Genomic DNA, 26259 nt, shown 5'->3' with positions numbered 1-26259 from the left:
TAGTTCCCTGATAGAATATTAACCTGAAGAGAAAAGTGCCCCAATAAAGCTATCTGTGGGAGTGTCTTGACCAATCCACATACTGCTTCCCTATTGTGATCAGAATACAACACGAATTTAATCTTAACCATGTGCTATATATCAATTTATTTGTCTTACCATCCAGATGTCAAATGACCGTATACTCAATGTATTTGTCTTCTTATATGGCTTACAAAAATGCATTTACAAATATTAAAGAACAAAAACCTTTTTTGCCATTTTTATTTTCTCCAGTCGTTGTTTTATATTAGAATTGATGTGGGTCTTTTCGTAGGAGCAGATATGGCGGGATGTGTCAACCTCAGTAACATCTTCATTTGTTCTTGCAAAACAGGTACGAACTTGTGCAACAGCTCCAGCAGCAGCAGCAGCAGACCTCCCTGGACAATTCCATGGTGCAGCAGGCTGTCACTTCTGAGATGCAGGTTGAGATCGAGGGTGATGAACTGCAACAGCCGACTTCTGTCAGTACTGAGCAGCAGGCGATGCTAGGCCTGAGTCAGCAGCAAGTAGTTGGTACCCAACAAGCTGAGCTGGAACAGCAGCTAAATGATCAACCACTGGTGCAGGATGAAGGTAATCAGGAATCCTAAAAGTCACATTAGATAATGCATCATTTAGTTATAAAAATGACCTAATGAGAGACACAAATCAGAGGCATGTATTGTAAAATCTGTACAAGCGGCAATATGCATTTGGTCTAGAAGGTGGTGTGACCAAGGAAAAATGTATTTTATTTTTTTAATGAATACAGTGTATTTAATTGATCTAAACAGTGGCCGATCTAAATAGTGTCACTGGCACAGTGAATGTTTGTGTTATGAAAATCTAACGTCTAAAATGTTGAATGCCAATTTATTTTTTAATTTTAATTTAATGATGGTGGTATTTAAATCTACCACCATTTAGATCACTTGAAGTGACCCCAATATATTTCCAGATACTCAGTATCTTGACTTGGTTTTAGCCATTGATTTATAAACCTAACTTAAAAGGTAACCACCTTGGATGGTCTGAAGGGCAACTCTGACATAAATGTCTGAGACTTCAAAATTAAATACAGTAATGCATTTAAGTAGCCTAGATTTTTTAATGTTGAGGTCTGTGTACTAGAAGATGTGCTCAGAATTATTTCACTTCTTTTTTGTACCAGTTAGAGAGAAATGGCTTTCAGTCACCTGGCCCTAAGTGTATTTAAATTGAATAAAATCCAGTACAGAAAGGTCATTGCCTTGAGCAGGGGACAGATACATTGACCAGTGCTTGCTGCAGGATGAAGAAGCAATAAAATGCTGACATGTTAATTTGCTGTTCTTTGACTGAGCCAGCAGGGGGGAATAGGAATCCAACAAAAACATTATGAATCTTGCTGTTGCATAACACAAGGCGGCAGATTTAGCTATTCACAATACCTGTTTCTCTTCCTGCAGAATAGTTTCGCTAGTCAACAATATAGTTGAAAATATAGCTGCCAAAATTATTTAAAAAAAAAAAAAAAAAAACTGAAAAGCAGACTCAGAAATTGAAAGTAACAACTACTTTCTTTTTTTTCTTAAAAAACAAGTTTGTTTTAAAAGGTTTTGAAAGAAGATCACAAATAAGTCCACATAGTTTCTAACCCTCAGATGTTTTTTGGTGCAGTATGGTAAGTAGGGATGGGTCGGTATACCTGTTTTTCGGCTACATTACGGTATTAATACCGTTCCTTTTATTCTATACCACAATTATCGTAATTCCTTCTTCTAAATCGTAACACGCTTTTTCTAAATCAAGTGATGGTACTTACAGCCTTAGCAAAGTGTCTGTGGAAGATCTTTTTGTGAACTGATACTGTATTTTGATAATGGTTTTGAAGGAAACTGTCAACGACACAGAATACACGTTTCAATTGCTGCGTTCTGTTACCCAGAGCTTGCGTGCAAATCATACCGTACAAATATTATACCGTCCCATTCCTAATGGTAAGAAATATTACATATGTGTATATTTGCTAGATTGAAAATGATTATAGCCAGCATAAAAATAAATTAATTAATTTTGCTGCATTCTGCATGTACTTAGCCAATTGTGTGAAAAACAAAACAAAACAAAAAAAAAAAAACATTATTACAAGTTCAAATTAAGCTCTGCCATTGGCCTAGTCTTCCAGGCGAGTTAACATACAACACAAAACATGAACACAACTACACAGGACGTTGTGTGGATACTTTTATTTTTTACTGTTTTTTAATTAATCTATATTTGAAAAGGTATGCATGTTAGCCAAGGTAACATTTGAATATTGCACTTGTTGATTCAGAGTGAAAGGTACTCAATATTTACAGTACTCATATATTTACACAAAAGTTATATAGTAGTCAAATTTTAGTGACATCCAAGCCTTGAACATATGATTGTCACTATGTCGGCTACTTCACACATTAGTTTCTGCAGTGTAAACATTACTGGTACAGATCTGGAACAGTTATTTTTTTTTCATTTCCTATTGTCCAAACACTGTAATACTATACTGGTAACACTTTGACTTATCAAACACTAGCAACGTTGAGCAGAATGTTCCCATATGCATCTATTATTACTGAAACACAACAGACATCACCACCCCATAGCATGTTACCATAGCAAAATGATAGCAAAGTGTAGTAAAGCATAGTGAAAGCATGGTAAAGCTTAGGTAAGCATTATAAAGAATAGTGAGGATTGGTAAAGCATGGCATATCAGGGTAAAGTATGGTAAATGCATCGTATAACTGTGATAAGCGTGGTTAAACTACTAGCAAAACTACTATGATAAAATTCTGTGGTAAACTTTTAGAAGGTCAGATAATTTTTTAAAAATATTGTTAAAGTCACTTTCTAAACCCAGTGTGATATGCTGGATACATCAACTACATTTTAAGATGTTACAACAGTGGAGAAATACAAATAAACAATGACACATTTAATTGAAAAACTGGGTCTTAGTTTGATTACCATGTCGTCATATATAGCCTTTTAATATGAGTTTATAAGCAAACTATCTTCTATGTAACAAAAAAAAATGTTTACCATATACTTATGTGGTTATATATTCCCCCTCTCATTATGAATTAGGACTATTATCAGGTTTAACAAGTCTAACATTATCTGCTTCTTTCCCCTCCCTCCCCCCCTCTGGCATGCATGGCTAGATACCTTTGTGCCACCCCAGCATGCTCTTCCACAGAATATGAGCCAGTTTGAACAGCAGGCCATAACCCAGCATTCCTTTGACCAGCAGGGACTAACACAAGGTAACTTATGCACCTTCAACCTCATTGCACATTGTCACATAAGACCTTTACCGTCTGTGTTCTCACACAGGCTGCATTAGTCATTTGTTTGGTAAAAAAAAAAAAAAAAAAAAAAAATTATATATATATATATATATATATATATATATATATATATATATATATATATATATACACACATATATACACACACACACACACACACACGCGCGCGCACTGTACCAGTCAAAAGTTTGAGTACACTTGCTGGAAACTAGGTTTTTTTCATAATTGACAATGTTTTACATCGTATACGTTTCTGTAAATACTTGAAAATGAAAACACATGTTACAGTATACAAAACAAAACATAAGGAGTATCAAAGCAATGTTCAAGAAAATTGTCTCTAAATCTTGGATTCCTCAAAATAGCCACCCTTTGCCTTAACAGCCTCACAAACACGAGGCATTCGGTTAACAAGTTTCAGCAGGAAATCACCTGACATGTCTTCCCAGCTCTTCTGCAGCAATTCCCAGAGATGTAGGGCACTTGTGGGTAGCTTTGCTTTGACTCTTCTGTCCAGTTCATCCCATACAGATTCTAAGGGACAGAGGTCTGGAGACTGGGCAGGCCAGTTCATTAGATTGAGTTGTCCTTCACTTCCTTCTTCGCCAGATAGTTCTTGCACAACTTTGAGGTGTGTTTCAGGTCATTATCTTGCTGAAGAATGAAGGACTGCCCAACTAGCCATAATCCTGATGGAATGGCATGCCTCTGAAGTATGCTATGATAGCCATGCTGGTTGAGCTTGCCATGGACTTGGTAAAGATCACCAACTCTGTCACCAGCAAAGCAACCCCAGACCATGACGCTGCCTCCTCCACGCTTGACAGTGGGAACCACACATGCAGAACTCATGTGCTAACCCTCTCTGCGTCTGACAAATACTGTGCGGTTGGACCCAAATATTTCAACTTTTGACTCATCGGTCCATAAGACCAACTTCCACTCCTCAGATGTCCAGTTTCTGTGTTTTTTGGCCCAGGCAAGTCTCTTCCTCTTATCCTGCACACTTAACAACTGATTATTTGCAGCAGTTCTTCCAGTTAGGCCAGCTTCACGCAATCTCCTCTGAACAGCTGATGTTGAAACATCTGTACTTGTAGTAGCATTTAGCTGAGCTTTTATTTCAGGGGCAGTTAATGGCTGGTTTCTCAGACTTATGACTCAAATTAACTTGTTCTCTGATTCTGAGGTCACCCTTGGCCTGCCTCATGAGTACCAGTTTCTTCAAATCGTTTGATGATCTTGGCCACAGCAGTTACAGACACTTGCAAAGGTCTTGCGATTTGTCTTAGATTGGCCTTCATTTCTTAAAGTAATTACAGTCTTTTTTCTTTGCTCAACTGAGCGTATTTTGCCATTTTCTGCTCCCTTATATTCAGGAATGACAAACTTGTGCCTATGCTACCTATATTTATAGTAATCATGGAGCGTCACCTGTTAATAATAATTGTTGACAAAAGGTTAATTAGGTAACATGCTAGTTAACTCTGGGAACATCTAACAAAGACACTTTTTAATTTAGGCCAGTGTTCTAACACAGTGTTATACACATTTCAGACTTTTAACTGACTTGGGCTTCAGACTGAAATCCCCTTGCTTTGGGTGATCATTTAATTGAAATTGACAAGATTTACATTTTCATTTAAAAATAAAATTTCTGAATGCAATTCACTTATGATTATCAGCTTATATGAGTACATATATCATATAATGAAATATTACGTGTTTATAGACAAGTTTATACAGTTAAAAGCATAGATAATCATGAAAAACCTGGTTTCAAGCAGGTGTACTCAAACTTTTGACTGGTACTGGGTGTATGTGTGTGTGTGTGTGTGTGTGATATATATATATATATATATATATATATATATATATATATATATATATAGATATATTATATATCGATAATATATATATAGGCTACTATACCATGATACCATTTACATAAGCATTGTCACTTGCTCTCACATAAATGTGTTTATTTTTAAGAAAATTTCATTTTATTTAAATAAAAAAAGCAATCACTAAAGAATCCAGCTGTACAGTATTAAATTTGAAGAATTTATACTGTTTATTAGATTAACAATGAAATCACTAGCTTTCAGGACCTCCAAAGTATTTTATTTAGATCATGTGGCCCTTTTTGTGGTTTGGATACATTCATATTACTTCAGTAGCTCAGGAATAAAAGTAGAATTACTAGCTAATAGGATTGTGTACTTCCATTTGTTATTATAAGTCTTGAGTGTACAGTTTTGAATGAAACCCATACCATAGTAAACGTGTGTTTTTATTTCAAATATGATATGTGCTGCTACACTTGGTTTAAGACATCTTTGTTTACAAGCCCTGCTTTCAATTTGAGTTGCACTTGTTTGGTCATTTCACCTGGAGGGTGAAATTGTCCCGTCCCATTAATGGCTTCTTTCCTGTCATTAACCAACCAGCTGCTTTCCCTGTTCACTGTCAGTAACTTGTTATAATCCATAAACCACTTTCAGAGGTGAAATGGCTGAGGAAGTGCAAATGCAAACAGATAACTCAAGAATAAGGCATTTAAACAGTGTCCTTTAACCCAAGTAAAATCAGATAGCATATTTTACAAAGACAGTACTGGAGTGCTGTAACATATGTTTCTTTCAAAACTGTACATCTGAGCTCTCTTTAGCTAATGGAAGTGCAACACAGGTAGGATTTATGATTTTCTTTTGTTTAAAATGGTGACTGGAGTAGACAGACTGAGGATTTTGCATTGTCAAAAAGGCTTCCATTGACAGGTTTGAAGATGCCTAGCGACATAGTTGTCTAATATGATTAGCTGCAGGTTGACGCACGTGACATTTGCTTTCTAATCTGGAAATGCTTATGCTTAGGGGTTGAATACTTATGCAAGCAAGATATTTCAGTTTTTTATTTTTCTTAAAAATGTTTCCCAACATAAAACCAATGTCACCTTACAATAATTGATTCTGAGTTTCAGTGTTTAAAAATAAAATATCAAACAGAACGAAATTTCAATGTACCATTTGTAATTCAGTAATATGAGAGAATTGGTCAGGGGTCTGAATACTTTTGCAAGTCACTGTGTGTGTGTGTGTGTGTGTGTGTGTGTGTCATATATATATATATACACACACACACACACACACACACACACACACACACACACACACACACACACACACACACACACACACACACACACACACACTGTATATCAAAATTATTGCAATATTTTCATTCAAACTTTTTTTCTGTCATCTGCTTTTATATTTGATGGAAACTTTTAATTAACACCCACAGGTGGACATGTCTCTTTTCAGTTTCAATTCATAATTGATTTCATCCTATTACTGGCACTGTGCATCTCATGGGATTGAAAGCATTGTATTGTGCTGCATGCACTTGAGGTGGTAATTCGGATGTTATTATGTATTAATTAATATCACAAGTAGAGCCTGACGAATGAAAGGGTTCTTTCTCTGACTTGTTTTTCTGAAAAGTAGTTTCCACTTCTGATATTAGAAAACAGTTTTCACCACCAAGACCTGTAAGTAAACCTTTGAATAAAAAGCAGATGAATTGAAAAAAGTTCTCCATTAACGTAATAAAGCATACCCCTCTGCTTTCCATCTTCGTTCTTAGTTTTAGCACATTAGCAGCATTGATTAGAATTGCCAAACATAGGTCTGATGTACAATTACACAATTAATTTAACTACTACTTTCAATATGCAATGGATTGCATTACTGAATATTATCACATTATAAAATGGGTATTTTAAAAACTCTATCCTGATTGGTCAAAACAGGTCACATGGGGGTGTTGATATTACAGCATATCACCATGGGTTGGTACTTTTTTCAGAAACGGGCAAATCACTGGCAGATATTCATACACTAGAATTTAAAAACAAAAATGGCAGACTTATTGGAATTTATAGCTATAAATATGACCGACGATATTTATGTAACTTTTTTATGTTGAACTTTGTGGAAACCGAAGTGTACATGAGATAGTGAATGAATCTGAATCAGACACCAATGATTAATTAAAGTAGTGAAAAAAAAAGCAAAAGTATTCAAATAAATTCAAAACTTGCCATTCTGATCGCTCTGTTCCTTCTCCCTGAACTACGGCGTTTCCCTATCCCATTTTGAAAATAAATAGTTTAAAAAATATCTCTTAAACTTTCAGCTTTTCACAAAATATTTGGGTCCCTCTTAAAAGAGACTTTGGGGTCAAAAGATGTTTTGTTGCCGTTGCTCCCGCTGTCCGTTCTTCGGTCTGCCTGTTTGCTTGCTGCCACTGGACCCACACCCTGCGCAGCTGTGTGATCTGATGCTGAACATTTATAAATTCATCTCGACAGTTCCTGCCATACCTTTTAAATGTGTCCAGGTACGATGGTATGATGTTTTCTGCTGTGCCCTGCATTGTTTAAAATTGTTTCTTAACACTGGTCCACGTTACCAAGCTGTAAATTGCAGTCGGTTTGATAAGGAACGGGTATTCCATGCAAATAACATCTTTATCGCCACTGTGAAGTTGTAGCACAAATCTGTTATGGATACCTCCTGTTACTACCCCGGATAACAAAGGATTATTAAAAAACAAAAACGTATCTCACCTGATACTATTGCAGGTCTTGTGAGGACGGGTCTGCGTGATTTAAAATAAAGGCAGTCTTAATTGTGCAGCGTGATTTAAAGGCAGACTCATTTGTACTGTGTTATGAAGAAAATGGGCAGTAATATTTTACTTTAAAATGTATTGAATAAACCAAGAATCAAAACTGTACTTTCAATGGCAATGTTCAATTCAACATCTGAAATTATTTTTTAATTAATGCATTTTTGGTTTTATTTTTTTTATGTTTTAAGGGACTATTTTTTCTAAGTTCAGGCAGAGGTGGAAGAAAAAAAAAAAAAATACTTTTTTGTTAATTTAAAACAAGTTTTTATTTATTTATTTTTTATTTTTTTGTAATGTTGGTTGATCCATTTTATAAGCGCAATAAGGCACTTCAGGGTGTGGGGTATACTCTAATATCCACACGCCCCGGGCGGTTAAAGCCACCCGGGCATGTGGATTTTAGAGTATATCCCACACCCTGTCATGCATTATTGCTTATGTATTATTGATCATTGCGGATTGTTTATTGTTTGCGACTGTACTCAGAATATGTCACACTTTGAGTTGTATAGAGAGCCACTTGTCCAGTTGTGATGAAACTTGTTCGCTGTCTGCCAGTATCAGTTATACATTCCTCTAAAGCAGTGGTTGTCAAACTGGGGTACGCGAGTACAGTCCTGTAATTACGGACAGCGTAATTTTTATTTATTTGTTTTATTTTTTTTACCACATTGTAGTACTTTGCGACTTAGCAATCGAATTTCTGTTGAGTGTTGCGTGCACACATGGCTACTTTACATATTTACATATTTTCGGTGGTTACTGCAGTCTGTGGACTAAATAAATACATTCTCAAATAAAGATAGTCATTGTATGATGTTGTTAAAAATGTGTAGTATTTACTAGGTATGTTTACTTTCTGGAGTTTATCTCCTGGGATTTGGAAAAGTATCTTGAATTGGATTCCCTACTCCAGACCTATTGAATGTGTTCATATCATACAGCGAGTGCCCATCAACAAGCTTTATAATTGTCTTACAGTTGATTAACATGACCAGAATATTAACAGAGTATCTCCTTTCTACTTTCAACAAATTAGCTTTTGGAAATATTCACTTCAAAACAATGTTATTGGATTCACTAAGGCACAGGACACACATAGCATTTTACATTGTCTCAGCTCCAGTGTTCAACGATAACATTCCAGTTCAATTTAAAAAAAAATAAAAATAAAAAAATAAATCTGTTTTCTGTACACTTCTACATTTGTTGTAAGAAATGCATGACTTTTGTTGAATTGCTTTTTGATTTTGTTTTAAATTGGAACCTTAGTTATGTTTTTCAGAAGCATAACCTTTTTTGTGGACTTTAGTTGGTGCTTTTGTACTGTGGTTAACTAGTTATATTTTATTTTGTTTGTTTTTAACAGCAGTTTTCCATTTACAGTACTTAATCTAGTAATTAGAAAAGACCATGCTTTCCTGTTTTCATAGGTATATTATGGCCTTATCTCAGATGGGGGTACGCAGTAGACTAGATTATTTGGAAAGGGGTACAGGGCCTAAAAAGTTTGAAAACCACTGATCTAAAGAACTGCTTGTCCTATTGGGTTGAATCTTGCAAAAGACGTTCCTTTGTCTGTGTGTGTATTTTTTTCATGTGCATACAGTGGATGTACAGTAGGTCATGGATATCTTGTTTTTACATGTTTGTTATGGCTCTAATTTGCCACTTACAGCTGTAGCAGAGAATGCAGAGTGATCAGAGAAAAAAAAGGGACAAAGAATTAGGCTACTAACTACTGAGAAAATTACAATTAATGGGACAATACATTTGTAAGCAATAACCAAACAGAAAATTGGCAGATTAACTTATCTTGGTTAAATATAACACTATGTAACACCATTTTTGTTCCTGGGTAATAAGTGTTATTTCCTAATTGCTTATGCCTCAAAAGTATAGAAAATGGCTATTATTCCCCACAGACTTTGTTTTTGTGACCAGGACAGTGATATTTCAAAATATCACTATTTCCAATGGGAAAACGTGCAAATTTGTGTCTTTTCGTTCACATAAAGTCAGAAAAAAACAACATATGAATCCAAATTAACATGTATTTATACTAAAGTAATACAAAGATGACTACAAAAGATTTGGAAGTGAGTAGTTTTTCGAGATTTATAATTATACTGTAAATACTATATATATGTAAATAATATAATGTATTTACAGTATAATTGTAAATCTCAAAAAACTACTCACTTCTAAATCTTTTGTAGTCATCTTTGTATTACTTTAGTATAAATACATGTTAATTTGGATTCATATGTTGTTTTTTTCTGACTTTATGTGAATGAAAAGACACACATTTGCCCATTTTCCCATTGGAAATACTGATATTTTGAAATATCACTGTCCTGGTCACAAAAGCAAAGTTTGTGGGAAATAATAGCCATGTTCTATACTTTTGAGGCATAAGCAATTAGGAAATAACACTTACTACCCAGGAACAAAAAAAAAAATATTTGGTTATACAGTGTAATGCTAATGTTATTTATTTATTTATTTTTTATGCGATGTAGTTCACATTTAAAGCTTGGTAACAACTTCTGTCTACATTTCACTTACAGTATGATAAGACACTGTGCCTCCTAAATGTTTGTGTAGTTGGTTGTTGACTTTCCACAGGATTAATCAGACTTCCCGTTCAACGTTCAAGTTTCTTGACAGGTTGACTCCAGGGGCACATACACTGCAAGATCTGTAAGAATACATCTGTATGAGTGTCAGGGCCAGATACATGATCTTTTTTTTAATATAATAAGTGTTTGTGACGTTTGGAGGTGACATTTGACAGTGTTAATCAAACTTCACGTTTCTGTTAAAGTTTCTTGACAGTCTGACTTTATGGGTACATGACCTGCAGTAATACGTCTGTATGGGTAGCAGTGCCAGATACATGACTTTGAGTTTGAATTTTACCAAGCCTACATTTCACCATGCCTAGCAAATCTGGATTGTTGATAGCTTTTACATATACAATTATATGTATGCCTTTTCTATGACTACAGATTAAATTGAAATGTTCAGTCACATTTGCAGCAGCTTATAAGATACATATGGTAAATTAAAATTAGTTTACTGTTCTTTTGGAAACAGAGCAAGGCTGTCAATTTCTGTCCTTCCCAGGTTTTACAATAACTGATGGCTATAATCAGCAATCACAGTTTTCAACAGTACAGCAGTTACAGGACTCAAGCACACTGGAATCTCAGGCCCTGTCTTCCAGTTTCCATCAACAGAATTTGCTTCATGTATCCAGTGCTGAGGTGGTAAGTAAAATGAACAGAAGTCACTTTAACAACATATACACAATATATTAAAATCTTTTCCTACTAATGTATTATATATATATATATATATATATATATATATATATATATATATATATATATATATATATATATATATATATATATATATATATATATATAATTGTTTTAAATTGTTTGAGTCTTTGTTAAGGTGCTTTGATTGTAGTTCATGCTAAACCTGACAGACAGTCTTTATATTAGTAAACAATATCATTTATTTAAATTCATTGTTTCGCAGACAAGTCGCCTTCTTCAAGAGCCATCCCAGAGTGACCTTCATCTCGAGACAGAACAGACAGACTTCCAGGAGGAAAGCGATGAAAACAGCCGACGTGCATACAGGTCAGTGCAGAGTAGCTCTGTGTTGTAACCTTTACTATTATAAGCTCTTTCATTTGTTAATAAAAGTAGCTTTTGTGTTGCAATTCTGCTGACACTTTAATTTGGGGTTGATATGCTCTTAACAATATTTTTTACATTTAAAAATGTCAGTAGTATCCACATGCTTAGGTTTACAAAATAACAGCAATTAAATATCAAAATTATCGTTCACAGCAAGCCATTTTACTCATGGCTGTGAATCATTCTTGTTGTAACTTTCATTGTTTGTGAAAGTTACAAACTTTTGGTGGAAACAAGAGTCGTTTTAAAATGGTCTGTGTAACAGGCAGCTATAATTGATTTTTTTAAAACAACCTTGAATGACATATTCAGCAAGATTTTTGAGTTTTGTAAACCTTTAAAACGTATGTTGACACATTCATTACAATGACTGCGTAATTCCCATAGACTGTTTTGTTGCCTTTAATACCAAAATATTAAACACGGGAGTAATGTTAACTGCAAACCTGAAATGACAAAACCAAAGCTTTTATGCTTTTCTTAATAAAACAAATTAGAAATTATTTTTTATGAAGTTTTAAAACCACAGATACTGTCAAATTATTAGTAAATTATATAACATTATATATATATATATATATATATATATATATATATATATATATATATATATATATATTATATATAGATATATCTATATAGATACACAATATATATAGTGAGTGTGGAGACTGGAGGCAGACACACAATTGAAATCAATGCCATTCTCCACAAGTATCTTAATGATATCCTGACCTACTACTGTTGTGTGGTTAGAGTCAATATGCAGTGTATTTACTAAGTAAGCAGTAATTCCTAATTCGTGTAAAGCTCTGTGGGATGAATATAATGTACAAAACACAGTTGCCTTGATCATCAGTGGCCTCATCGCATACAACGCAACAGATAAAGATTCTTTGTGTGCTGCATGCACTTTAGGGAGATACTCTCTTCTGAGTGTGTTACTGTTAGGCACGGCTCCGCAGTTCAGGATTTTTTTCATTAAAAAACATTGTAATATTTTATCGACCAGCCATTGTTTTGGTGTGTTCGCTGCACAAAAGCTTCCACTAATTCAAAAGTGTTGCCATTGTGTGTTTCTCCACTTTCTGTGCTCTTTAAACAGTCATGTGTGACCTGCTTGCTCACTAATTGTTTAACCATGAACTTCAAGTTTGATTTTCTTGTTTTGTGTACTGCGCTGTCAATATGCTTGTCAATAGTACCTTTTCTTAGGTGATTTTTGCTAATATTTTTGCTTAATTACTATGTTTGGAATTTGGTACTTGAAGTTCAAAAACTAAACAGAACAAAACACATGACGCGACATTATACGAACAGTATCACTCCGATTATTCAAATACCATCCTATTTGCCATAGCGAAAGTCTTAAAAACATAGTGCATATATAGGATCAATCGGTGCCTACAGGATGAAACTAGCTATATATATATATATATATATATATATATATATATATATATATATATATATATATATATATATATATATCTTATATATATATATATATATATATATATATTGGCTATATTATATATATATATATATTTATAGAAAAAAACCCCATAACCTCTGCTTGGCTATAATGTCTAAATAAATACATTTATATTTTACTTGAAATTTGAGAGTTTCAGTATAAACAAAAAGGTGAGTTTATTAAGATTGGGCTAGTAAACAAATTTAAAGGATGATTGATAACCAAATTCAATGCAAGGTGTACATTTAGGTCAAATTTAACATTCTGCTATCTTTTCACACAATTAGTGACTGTCTTCTGGATATTGTGAATTTAACATGCTAACAGCTTCCTGTTGCAATGTGTATTAAGTATTATTCATGGAGTAAAAATAACAAGCTTTTGTAATGTGATAAAAGTAACTATCTGCAAATACAGAGTGGAACAGTGAAACAGATTGGACAATATTAGGAACTACATGAGGATGTGGCAGTAGAAGTTATGTGAGGTATCCATAGAAGTTTTTAATATGCTTTATTAATAGAAAGAAGTGGGAGTTAAACAGTACAAGTTGTGCTGGGGAGGTGATTATGAATCAGCTATAACAACCCCCTCACTGACACATACCCTTTTTCTCTTCCTTAGCCTGAAATGACAAGCCACTTAGACTCTTGAATCCTTAAATAGTCATTCTGAGTTGACAGTTTAATTTGTTTTCATATTTTTTTGAACTTCAGAGTAACCCCCTTTATAAACCTTGTCCAATGTTCTATAATGCTAACACTTTTTATGATTGTTTTCATAGATGCGTGTATTGCAACAAAGGTTTCAAGAAGTCCAGCCACTTAAAACAGCACGTTCGCTCACACACAGGAGAAAAGCCCTTCAAATGTAACTTGTGTGGTCGAAGCTTTGTTTCCGCTGGAGTGTTGAAATCACACTTAAAGACACATACAGGTATAAAGTCTTAGGTGAAAGGATAAACTCTTGAACTTATATCTTGAGTTTAAAAAAAAAAACATTTCCAACCTACAATTCCCTTTTCTTAGTGTAGTTAAACTATTTAATAGGTTTACTTTTCACACATATGAAATACAGAAACAATTTGAAACCCTTTGTATATTGATTTTCATTATAGACGTTTCCCATAGAATAGTGAATGCATGGCTAAGCATACAGCTATGGCCCAAAGTTTTGCATCACCCTATAGAATTGTATCTAATTTGCCTGCTGAATAATGTTACGTTAACATATTGAATTACTAACTGCTTTGTAGTTTGTGATTTGACTGAAAGTTTCAGGAATATTAACTTCTTTCTTTCCTTCCTTTTCTCTCCATATTACTTTAGGTGTCAAGGCTTTCAAGTGTAATGTATGTGATGCTTCCTTCACCACCAATGGCAGCCTTAATAGGCACATGATAATACATATGAATATGAAACCCTACAAGTGCCAAATTTGTGAGGAGACCTTTCGGACAATGCTTCTGTGCAGGAAGCACATGAAGAAGGATCATTTTATAGGAACAAGGGGTATGCATTTTCTGAAGATATTACCAAGAACACCCAACATTTCATACATAAATTCTCAAGTTTCAAACACTACTAATGTGAGCAAGTGTTGTATCTTCATTTTTTTTTAATCAAGTCTCATAGACAATTAATAATTGTCAGAATAAATTGCCCCAGACAATTTACAGGCAAGAATAATTTAAGTTGGCTTAAAGTGCCACTGTTGTTAACCATTTTGCCCTTTTTGGCTTATAATGGTGCTATAAGTGCTTTGTATATATATATATATAAAATGAAATGTGTTTCCTGAGAGTGAACAAGTTATTGGTACCGTAAACACTGCTCTAGAATTGGATACCATGATACATGTTGTCTACCATTTAAGAAGCTTTGGTTATTTGAGATGATACATGTGTAATACCTGAATTATTGTTATTTACACTAATTGGTATCTCCTAAATACTGCATTTTGCCTATTCAGAGAAGTTTAACATTTCAAAGACAAATTCAATTAACAGTAACCAGTAAAAACCATAAGAATAATTGAGTAATTGTCATGAAATAGTAATAGTGTGATAAGTTTACATCCTCCTGGTTTTTCTTTCTTTTTTTCTGTCATCATAACTTAAGCCTGTTTTGATTTTTAATTATTTGCAACTGGATCTGCAGTAATGCCTTTAGAAGAAGACGACAATTCAGAAAGAGCTCTGCTTAGAAAGAATCGAACAGGGATTGTCACTTTCACAGAGGAACAGGCAGCTGAACTTGCCAAGAACGAGCCCCGAGATGATGCCACTGTTTCCGAAAAGGTCCTGGCCCAGTCGGCGGCTGAGAGGGACCGCATTAGTGAGATAAAAGACAAAGCTGTTGAACTGGAAACAGAACCCAAGCATGCGAACCTTTGTAACTTCTGTCCAAAGAGCTTTAAAAAGCCCAGTGATCTGGTGAGGTAAGAAAAGTTAACTGTTCCTATTTGCTTTATTTGTTCAGGATTGCAACTGGTCCCCATGCTTTACCCGATGCCTTATGAAGGCAGATGCTCATTGTTGTATCCTGTTGGATTATAGTAGCTATGTATCCATGTGGGATGTAGTTCCATTCCTCAATGATTACAGTCTCAAGTTCAGCAGCATTTATAGGCTTAGGAACATAAGAACATAAGAAAGTTTACAAACGGGAGGAGGTCATTCGGCCCATCTTGCTCGTTTGGTTGTTAGTAGCTTATTGATCCCAGAATCTCATCAAGCAGCTTCTTGAAGGATCTCAGGGTGTCAGCTTCAACAACATTACTGGAAAGTTGATTCCAGACCATCACGATTCTCTGTGTAAAAAAGTGCCTCCTATTTTCTGTTTTGAATGCCCCTTTGTTAAATCTCCATTTGTGACCCCTGATCCTTGTTTCTTTTTTCAGGTCGAAAAAGTTCCTTGGGTCGACATTGTCAATACCTTTTAGAATTTTGAATGCTTGAATTAGGTTGCCGCGTAGTCTTCTTTGTTCAAGACTGAATAGATTAAATTATTGTAGCCTGTCTGCATATGACATGCCTTTTAAACCCGGAATAATTCTGGTCGCTCTTCTTTGCACTCTTTCTAGAGCAGCAATATCCATTTTGTAGCGAAGTGACCAGGACTGAACACAATATTCAACATGAGGTCTTACTAATGCATTGTACAATTTTAACATTACTTCCCTTGATTTAAATTCAACACTTTTCACAGTGTATCCGAGCATCTTGTTGGCCTTTTTTATAGCTTCCCTACATTGTCTAGATGAAGATATTTCTGAGTCAACAAAAACTCTTTTTCATAGATTCCTTCTCCAATTTCAGTATCTCCCATATGATATTTGTAATGTACATTTTTTATTTCCTGCATGCAGTACTTTACGCTTTTCTCTATTAAATGTCATTTGCCATGTGTCTGCCCAGTTCTCAATTTTGTCTAGATCATTTTGAATGACCTTTGCTGCTGCAACAGTGTTTGCCACTCCTCCTGTTTTTGTGTCGTCTACGAATTTAACAAGTTTGCTTACTATACCAGAATCTAAATCCTTAATGTAGATTAGGAGTAGCAGAGGACCTAGTACCCATCCCTGTGGTACTCCATTGGTTACCACACTCGATTCTGAGGTTTCTCCTCTAATCAGTACTTTCTGTTTTCTACATGTTAACCACTCCCTAATCCATGTACATGTGTTTCCTTGAATCCCTACTGCGTTCAGTTTGAGAATTAATCTTTTGTGCAGGACTTTGTCAAAAGCTTTCTGGAAATCTAAATAAACCATGTCATATGCTTTGCAATTATCCATTATCGATGTTGCATCCTTAAAAAAATCATGCAGGTTAGTTAGACACGATCTCCCTTTCCTAAAACCATGTCGACTGTCTCCCAGGATACTGTTACCATATAGGTAATTTTCCATTTTGGATCTTATTATAGTTTCCATAAGTTTGCATAGAAGTCAGGCTTATTGGTCTGTAGTTACCTGGTTCAGTTTTGTTTCCCTTTTTGTAGATTGGTATTACATTTGCAATTTTCCAGTCTGTCGGTACAACCCCTGTGTCAAGAGACTGTTGCGTGATCTTGGTTAGCGGTTTGTAAATAACTTCTTTCATTTCTTTGAGTACTATTGGGAGGATCTCATCCGGCCCAGGGGATTTGTTTATTTTAAGAGCTCCTAGTCCCTTTAACAGTTCTGCCTTGGTTATGCTAAAGTTATTTAAAACTGGATAGGAACTGGATGACATGTGGGGCATGTTGTCCGTATCCTCCTTTGTAAAAACTTGTGAAAAGTAATCATTTAATATATTTGCTATGTTTTTTCTTCATCTATGATTTTACCATTTGTATCTCTTAGACATTTAACCTCCTCTTTGAATGTTGCTGTTGTAATATTGGAAAAACATTTTGGAATTGGTTTTAGCCCCCTTAGCAATGTTCATTTCTATTTCTGTCTTGGCCTTTCTAACTTCCTTTTTGACTTGCGTTTGCAGTTCCGTGTACTCTTTCTGTGTACTTTGTTTTTGGTCCCTTTTTAACGCTCTGTAAAGTGCCTTTTTTCGCTGAATATATATTTTAAATTGATCTATTAAACCATTTTGACAATTTAGTTTTACATTTAGATTTGTCTACTTTAGGGATGTAATTGTTTTGCGCCTCTAGTACTATATTTATGAAGAACAGCCATCCTTTTTCTGTGGATATTTTCTCTATTTTACTCCAATCTACTTCTGTTAGTCTCTGTTTCATACCTTCATAGTTTGCTTTTCTAAAATTGTAAACCTTAGCTTTAGTCATTACTTTTGGGGTTTTAAAAAGCACTTCAAATGAGACCATGTTGTGGTCTGAGTTTGCTAGTAGTTCTCTGACCTCTGTAAACGTTTGGGCAATCACTTTGCTGACGGAAATACTATCTACAGAAGGTATGAACATGACTTCCGCACAAAACAAGCCAGGTTTTTTCGCCTTGAAATCATAAAAATACAATCAAGTTGATAGAACTGTGTGGCAAGCAATCGAAAGACACGTCAATAATCACACTGGACATTTCCATCAGTGCATTCCATGTAAGTTTACCAACTAAAGCATCACCATTTTCTATCAGTTATTTACGATTAAGATTGTCGGCATTAGGCAGTGTTTTAGCCTATGGACAAATAGTACTGTCACACAAAGTCACAGAGACATACCTCTGTAATAAACAGTGCAGCAAAGCACGGCGCCCTGAGAAACTCACTAACACAGTTGTTCTGTGCTCTCTTTTTATTAAAGCATATGTAAAAGCCACATAAATGGATTGCTTGTCTCTCAGTTCACTTTCGTGTTTTAGTTTGTGTTGCTTATTTTTCAGTATGTACTTTTATTGTCAGTGTGAACATGTACCTCAATGCAGCAGTATTTGCAGCGCTGTGCATCCTCTGCCTCATCTGGCCCACTTCTGCTTTTTTTGCTTTTTGTGTGCTTCAAAACAGTTGTTTACTTTACATTTTCTCCCCATTCCTCATCCACTAAAAATATAATGTTTTCGTGTAAGTATTTCAATTTAGTTTTTGATCAAGCTAGTAGTTACTATGCCCAGCAATTTCCACAATAACCAGACTTTAATTGGCCAATATAATCAGGTGATAGTGTGTTTGTGAAGTGACAGAGAACCACAGTTGAACGTTATTTGATCTTCTGACATCTAAACATCTGCTGTATCCTAGGATACAGTCTGGGGCTGCTTATTTTAATCAGCATTTTAATCAAATTGTGTGTTTCCTAGAAAATAGTACCGGATAATATTGAATAGACAAAAATCTGGTATAAATCAGTAAAAAAAAAAAAAAAAAAAAAATCCTTTAATTTTTCAGTAAAATTCGGAATATACTGGAAACGCGAAATACTATGTAATGTACAGATTTAGATTTTTACATAATGTAATGTGTACAGAGAACATATTAATGTTATTTCAGTGCAGTGATTTATACAGTAAAGTAAACTGAGCACTGTAAATGTGAATAATGTAGTGTAATAGTAAAACTAAAAAATTCAAGAGATTTTGATTTCTTATGAGAAGCTACAAAGTATACAAATAAATTACCTCTGCTTCTATGGAATGAAATCAATACAATTGTATTATTTTTTTAATAGCATAGTAGTATCATGGTGTTAAATTAAAACACATCTGTTTGTTACTCTTTTTATATATCTGTGTAAGTAAGAACAAGGTTTGCAACATCACCTGCTCACAAGCATCTCACCACATGTTCCATGGTTGTCTGATGCAGACTACAAATTGTAAGGTGTAGTATATAAGCAGAAATCCTTCCCATTGTATTCTACATGAAAAATACTATTTGGCCTCCAGTAACCTGTAGTAAGCTATACATTCATGGTCCAGTGTATGCTGGCTTTAACCCAAATCACTGCACGCTTGTCTTTTCTACAGTATGTTGTTTATAATAATCATTGAATAACACATCCCATGCACAGGTAAACAAAATACTGTTTGAAAAATAATTTTTTGTGGTTGTGATTGTTTCGAAACAAATATTGAATCAATTCCCGTAGCCAAAATGCAGTTTTTTTTAATTAAAAAACATACGCCTTTTGATGGTTGAAATTGAGGGAAACTATACAGTGGAACAAAGGATTAGTAAATCTGGTCCTTTGTGGTTTGGATGAAAGGGAGTATTTTCTGTTTATTATGCAGTGCATTGCAGTTAGACCAGGTAACAAAATCCACTTATACCGTTGCATGAATACAGCAGCTTCAAAAACAAGTGTTTATCAAAAATAAAACACATAGACAGGGTTACTGCCTCAGCAAGACTGCTCAAGTAGAATCACAAGGATTCGGCTCTGCCATGTAATCAGATACATGTTGGCGCAGTAGCAGATGCACTTAATAAAATCATCTATTTAAAAACAAAACAATTCTACACAAGTGACCACAAAAACCCAAAAATGTATTTGAGAGTATACCATACTGCATATTTTAACTTCAGTTACTTTATTAAAATGTCATGTTGATGGGTTAGGCACATGTGAATGCTGTGAAATATCCCAAAATAAGTTTGCATTCAATATTGTGTATGGAAAGCAAATTCTGATACTTTTAATATCCTGTGCTGAACTATGTGACATGCGGAACAGACTAACAAAAAGGTCCTTCTATATAACCCCAGATAATGTTACACTCCGTGTCTTACTCATGGCAAATTTTAAAAATATGACAGCCAGGTCGGACAGACGTACAATCTTCATATACCTCAGATTATCAGATATTTAATATTTTTTGCAAAAGAAGGTCCTTAGCAAGTTTTGTGAAAAAACTTAAAATGATTAGCATACCTGAATCTACCTGAAACTTATTACATGTTCTTGGAACGTTTTGCTGTAGCTGGCTTCTAGAATGAGGTTCTTTCCACTTTGCAGGAACAGGAGTTTCTCTTAAGTGGTCTTACTGATTCTAAAAACATTATTTTGCAGTCATGTATCTTTCCATTGACAAAGGTATGGTAATCATACCAAACAATTGGGAAGTTGGCTGTTTTGAGCAAAAACATTTATGTATTTATAGATACCGTTTTTTTGTAGATTGAATGATAGATAGGTTGAATCAGTCGTTTTTGATTTTGTGATTATTGTTTTATTTGTTTTTATTTTGTTTATTTTACTTGTCTACTTTAACTTGCATTGAGCTCTGATATTTTGAGGTCATGTAAGATTTTATGCAAATTAAAAGATTTATCACAAATAAAAACAATTGTCCATTGGTGTTTCGACCTCAGAATGTCTGATACCTGCAGGTTGCAGTCAACTCTGTAATGGTTCTTAAAGGCTTAAAAAAAAAAAACAAAACAGGAAAATACAGTGCTGACTACATTTCTTTCCCAAAATGAATCAGTTTGGCTGATTTAAATAGATGTAACAGTCATTTTGTTTAAAGCACTCATTACTTAACAGGTCAATTTATTGAAAACAAACCGTGGCATATACAAGCCATGACTAATCTTTAATTGCTTGTCCCCAACTTATTTATATCCTTGTTTTTTTGGAACAAGGTAACATTATTTTCTGCTTGTTTTCTTACTTGCAAGGTTATTTTTCTGTGTGTTCTGGGTCACTTGAGAATAACATGAAGTACGATTACATCAATGACCTCAAGTGAAATTAAAATCAACAACAGCACTCTAAGACCCCTCAAAAGCACTTTGTACAAGGTCAGTATCATTCTAAGTGATTTTTGCGTTAAAAATAAATCTAAACAAAATCAAGTAGTGGGATTTCAACTAGTAACCGTACTTCCATAATCGTAGTAGCAGCACAACAAAATAATAATAATAATTAAAAAAAAAAAAAAAAAACAATACAATTCCATAAGTGACACTGTCAACATGATTTTCAAAGTTATGTCCTTAAAATACAGGCATTTTCCGAAGCTTAGGCTACTGTCTGAATGACAGCTAAACTTACTAATGGTGAATGATGGAAATCTGCAACAACAATCAACCAACAATACCATATATATATATATATATATATATATATATATATATATATATATATATATATATATATATATATATATATATATATAAAAAGAGCTTCTTAAAATCGATGTATAGAGAAATTCTTAAATACAATTCTTGTATGTGTCATATTCATTTCTGCAGTGTGTTGTTGTTTTTAATAAATATAAAAATAATATTGTTTGTTGAATTTTCAGTTGGATTTCGTGCAAAGCCTTGAATAAGATTGCACTGTAGAGAGTACAAATATCTTAAGAACTGTCTGATATTACGTCTATATTGTTTGTCCTTGTGGAATAGACAGCGGGTTCAAAAGTCTTATCCAGTTTGATTTTTGGTTTGCAAACAAGCTTCTTAATAAAATGCTAAGAGCCTCTTTAATTAACATATTTTTGTACTGCATCACAGCCTATTAATTGTACATGATCCATGTGACATATTGAACCATTTCCATAAAAGAAAATCTATGTTTTCATTAGCGGTGTCAATTTTGTGGTGCCACATTTTTAATATCATAGGTCATGTTGCATTTAAAAACATTGAAAGTGTATGTGTGTTTGTTTCTCTGTAGCAAATGTATTGCATGTACAATAGTGAAGTGAATTATGTAAATGCAGTACTTTGGAACAATCTATTATAATTACCATACAAATCCTGTCCCCATCATAAGCTCTAAACCCTTGCAAAACATATTTGGCTTTTTTTTTTTTTTTTAGTTTAGTGAAATTAACAGTTGGTTTTAGAGTAATTTCTTCATCTTGGATTTGTATTCTTTTTTAACCACATATAATTAGTAGTCTACTTAAATCGAGGTAAATTTAAGTATTTTTCATGGGTAGATTGCGGAACAAAAAAAAGGATTTTGCAGACATTTCGCTGCACTGTTTAAACATTAAATAAACCTAAGTGGAAAATATTTGAGAACACTATAAAGCCTAAAAATAGTGGTGCTTGCTTCCTTACTAAAATAGAGTGCTGTCCTTTGTTAAAGGCCAGCATGCAGCATCCCCCTGCAGTTGACTTGCCCATATATCGAGACTGCACGTTCTGCATCCACTGAATTGGTTGGAAGTTAAGGCAAAACTTTGCAAAGTTATACAGATGTGGAAATCGATTAGAAACAGTCCCAAAACCTGTTTACCCAAGGGCATCTGGCAAAAGTTAATGTATGCAGCATGTTCGTTGTCATATTATTCGTCCCATCCAATAATTTATTTTATTAATACTGAGTCAAAACATAGAGAACGTGGCTATTCAGGTCTAAAATTCCAACTGTGAAAAAATAAGCAGCAGGTTGAGGCAAGGTGGCTGTGCTAGATCATTAGTACTGATTTAACTTCCACTGATTAAAACTTTGTTGTCATTTGAATAGTAAACAACAACGTTAACCGCTTTGGAGAATATTTTTTGTAAATGTTATTTGTGGACATTTTTTGTTTGTTTGTTTTTTGCTTATGTGCAGTGCACATAGGACGAAGGAATAAAAAAAGCCTATCTACAGAAGGAAGATGCATAGTTTGCGTCACTTGCATTGTGCAGTAGTTCATTTAAACAAGGTTTCTTTTTTTTAACTCTCCGTACTTGTTTGTATGCATTGGCCCGTAAAAGAGCTGAATTTCGAGGTGACCCCTCAATTTCACGATTTTCGCGATTTAGGTAGACCTCTACATATAATGTATCTAATCATCAAAACTTACTGAGTCATTAACTATATGTTAACTTTAAAGTGGGGTTCGGGGGCGGGAGCTGGAGCTGCTCTCCTCTTATTTTCTCCTGCATATCAAAGCTATCTGCCTATTTAAGCCACGTCGCAATCTATGTTCCTTCTCTTGCGTTTTTGCTTTTTCCTCCTCCTCCTCTGTATTTCAATTGCGGCATTCCCTCTGAGCCAGTCTCCTCTGTGGGGGTTAGTGAATCACTTCCCCGGCCTCGAGTTAGCTGCAGCTATTCATGCCTTCGTTGAAAGGGGTGTCCTCTCCGCAGCGTGTCGGAGGGGACCACCGGCCACACTGTTCTTTTGCATCTCATGCGCTATTTCTGTCTCACCCAGCGACTCTCTTGTTTCTCCCTCACTGTACCAGTGAGAGCACTGGTCATCAACAATTCTTAAGTACTAAAACCAAATACTAAAAAAACACTCTTTCAGATACCCCTGCGGGCGCACTGCAATGTTTGGCCTTGGAGGACTTGCCTCACCTCTTTGAGGGCAGCTCCTGGAGACAGGGATTCTCTTTCCTTTCTTCTTTCCAGGTTTTGACCCTTTCCATCCTCTGAGGGCAATCCAAGGATTCTCCGCAGAGTCAGAGGATTTCTATATTTTCAGGGGGTCCCAGGGGCCTATGGGGCCGACCTCCGCAGTACGAAGCACTTGAGGTATAAAGTCCGGACCTCGTCCTTTGCCCTGGCCCTCAGGCCACTAACAGTTCAAAACAAGCTCTCCTGGCCGGTAGGCCATCATGACAAGCTCTCCTGGCCTGCAGGTCATCATCACAAGCTCTCCTGGCCCGCAGGCGATCATCACTCGAGGCTAAGCCTTTAAATACTAACCCATATTCTTCACACAGCCTTAGCTCCCGCCCGTGAAATGATAGAGTTAAAGGAAAAGAAACAGAGAACCTCTAGTCCAATTGGAGAATAGTTCAATCTCACTTTTACATGAAGTGGTGAAATGCTTTAGTAAAGTGAATATTCTGCACCTCGATGCACGACACAATTTCAGGTATCTAAAAGCCGCTGGGGCTTTTATCACCAAGCTGATGGGGTCGTATTTCAGCTTGGGATACTAACATACAATTTTTTTAAATTGTATAACCTTTGTGAAATTTGCAATTAATGTGGTTCATACACACAATGTGTTTCACTGTTGAAATAAAACTTTTACTGTGCAAATTTTATATTATTGATTAGTTTGTTAACTTTAATTATACAGGAAGATTTCATAGAATGCACAATATTGTCAGAGCATCGCAAAAGCTGCATCGTTTATGGATCATATCTTATATGTACAGTGTCAGATACTTTTTCCTTTGCAAAACATTTTTGGAGCAGGTGTTGGAGCGGGTGAGGTGCCAGAGGCTTTTCACGCTCATGCTTCGCTCAGGCACTTTACCTGATCCACTCCACGCTCCTAGCAAAATGGTCCCGCTCCGCTCCACTTACAGGCTGGGGTGGAAATAAGCAAGTTTATTTCTGCAGCTATACCCTAAAAGGTAGGTCCATTAAAGGTGCAACAACTTCTGTCGTAAATATTTCATTTTGTGACATCACTTGTTGGCAAAATTCTCATTTTATAGACCCTTGAGCTTTGTATACTGATGGGAGAATAAGATTGTTAAAGGAAAGAATTCTATGAACCCCCCAAAATTCTACACATGTAATAACAGACAACCTTTTTAGACCTGTCAAAAGTTGGAATTGTGGTTTCATTCTTAAGTATCAAATTATTTTTCTGGCTGTTTTTATTTAAATTGTTTACATTGGATAAGGATTTAATAGGTAAATCATTATGCTAGTTTGCAGTTATTTACCCCCTGTCGCTGGGATGTAATGAGATTCTAAATACAGTAATGTCTTATTAATTCATATGTGTAATATACATAGGGCACTATGTGAGATAGAAATAGGACCTAATGACTTCTACCTCAGTTACATTAATGATATTTAAACGGTAACAGTATACCGGGCTAGAAAATTCCTACTGGAAGCCATTTCATTAAATTGGGTACACCTGTAATAACACTGACATTAAATTGTTGCTCCATGGGCAGCACTGCTTTGAGGTGACACATCTGAAATAATTTTAATCGGCAAAGTTATTAGTGGAAATCAGCAGTAAAGCCTGTTCTCCAGAATGACCCATAGATTCAGTTTCTTAATGAACTGCATCAGGGAAGTACAACCTTTATATAATACAGAATACATACCATTGTGGTGATGATATTCCCATAACAATTGTGCGAGGGACAACCAAAAAATAAGTGCTGCAGAGAATTAAAGTATTTCTTTTTTTTTTTTTTTTTTTTTTTTTTTTGTTCACCAACCCCTACATGTAGGCAAAACCATTCTGTACACGCACACATATTTATTGTCAGGATACAGGGTGCAATTTGACTTATTAAACTGTTGTGCTCAGAAAGGTGACCAGGATGTTCTAAGAAACGTAAGACTAGCTCATTTTGATGCAATACATGCTTCTCTTTAGATCTTTATTTTGCTTTCTGTCCCTTGCAGACACATTCGTATACACACTGGTGAAAAGCCCTTTAAATGTGATGAATGTGGGAAACGGTTTACAGTAAAATCCACTCTGGACTGTCATGTCAAGACACACACAGGTCAGTGAACACCCATCTTCCTCTTGCTTACACCATTATCCATCACACCATTCAAGAATACACAATGTATTTTGCAAGTCATGTTCTCATGTTTACAGTTAGCATCTGCAGTGCAAAATCAAGTTAATGCTGCCTTCTCGGCTTCTCAGATTGTGTCTGGTGCCATAGA

At 35.0% G+C, this 26259-nt stretch overlaps 1 protein-coding gene across 3 annotated transcripts in view; it reads left to right on the top strand.

Moving 5' to 3' along the window:
• Positions 1 to 26259, top strand: part of LOC121314847 (zinc finger protein 236-like) — a 93260-nt gene that overhangs the window by 37096 nt on the left and 29905 nt on the right. For 2 of the 3 annotated variants that reach the window (XM_041248560.1, XM_041248562.1), the window contains exons 14-21: positions 377 to 618; positions 3213 to 3314; positions 11187 to 11329; positions 11610 to 11713; positions 14035 to 14186; positions 14579 to 14761; positions 15410 to 15689; positions 25987 to 26090. In XM_041248560.1, coding sequence (XP_041104494.1) covers positions 377 to 618; positions 3213 to 3314; positions 11187 to 11329; positions 11610 to 11713; positions 14035 to 14186; positions 14579 to 14761; positions 15410 to 15689; positions 25987 to 26090 — 1310 coding nt within the window. The remainder of the gene's footprint in view (positions 1 to 376; positions 619 to 3212; positions 3315 to 11186; positions 11330 to 11609; positions 11714 to 14034; positions 14187 to 14578; positions 14762 to 15409; positions 15690 to 25986; positions 26091 to 26259) is intronic. The other variant, XM_041248561.1, reaches the window with a different exon arrangement.

Source organism: Polyodon spathula, chromosome 4, assembly GCF_017654505.1.
Source record: "Polyodon spathula isolate WHYD16114869_AA chromosome 4, ASM1765450v1, whole genome shotgun sequence".
NCBI lineage: Eukaryota > Metazoa > Chordata > Actinopteri > Acipenseriformes > Polyodontidae > Polyodon > Polyodon spathula.
This window is presented reverse-complemented; position numbering and strand designations above follow the sequence as displayed.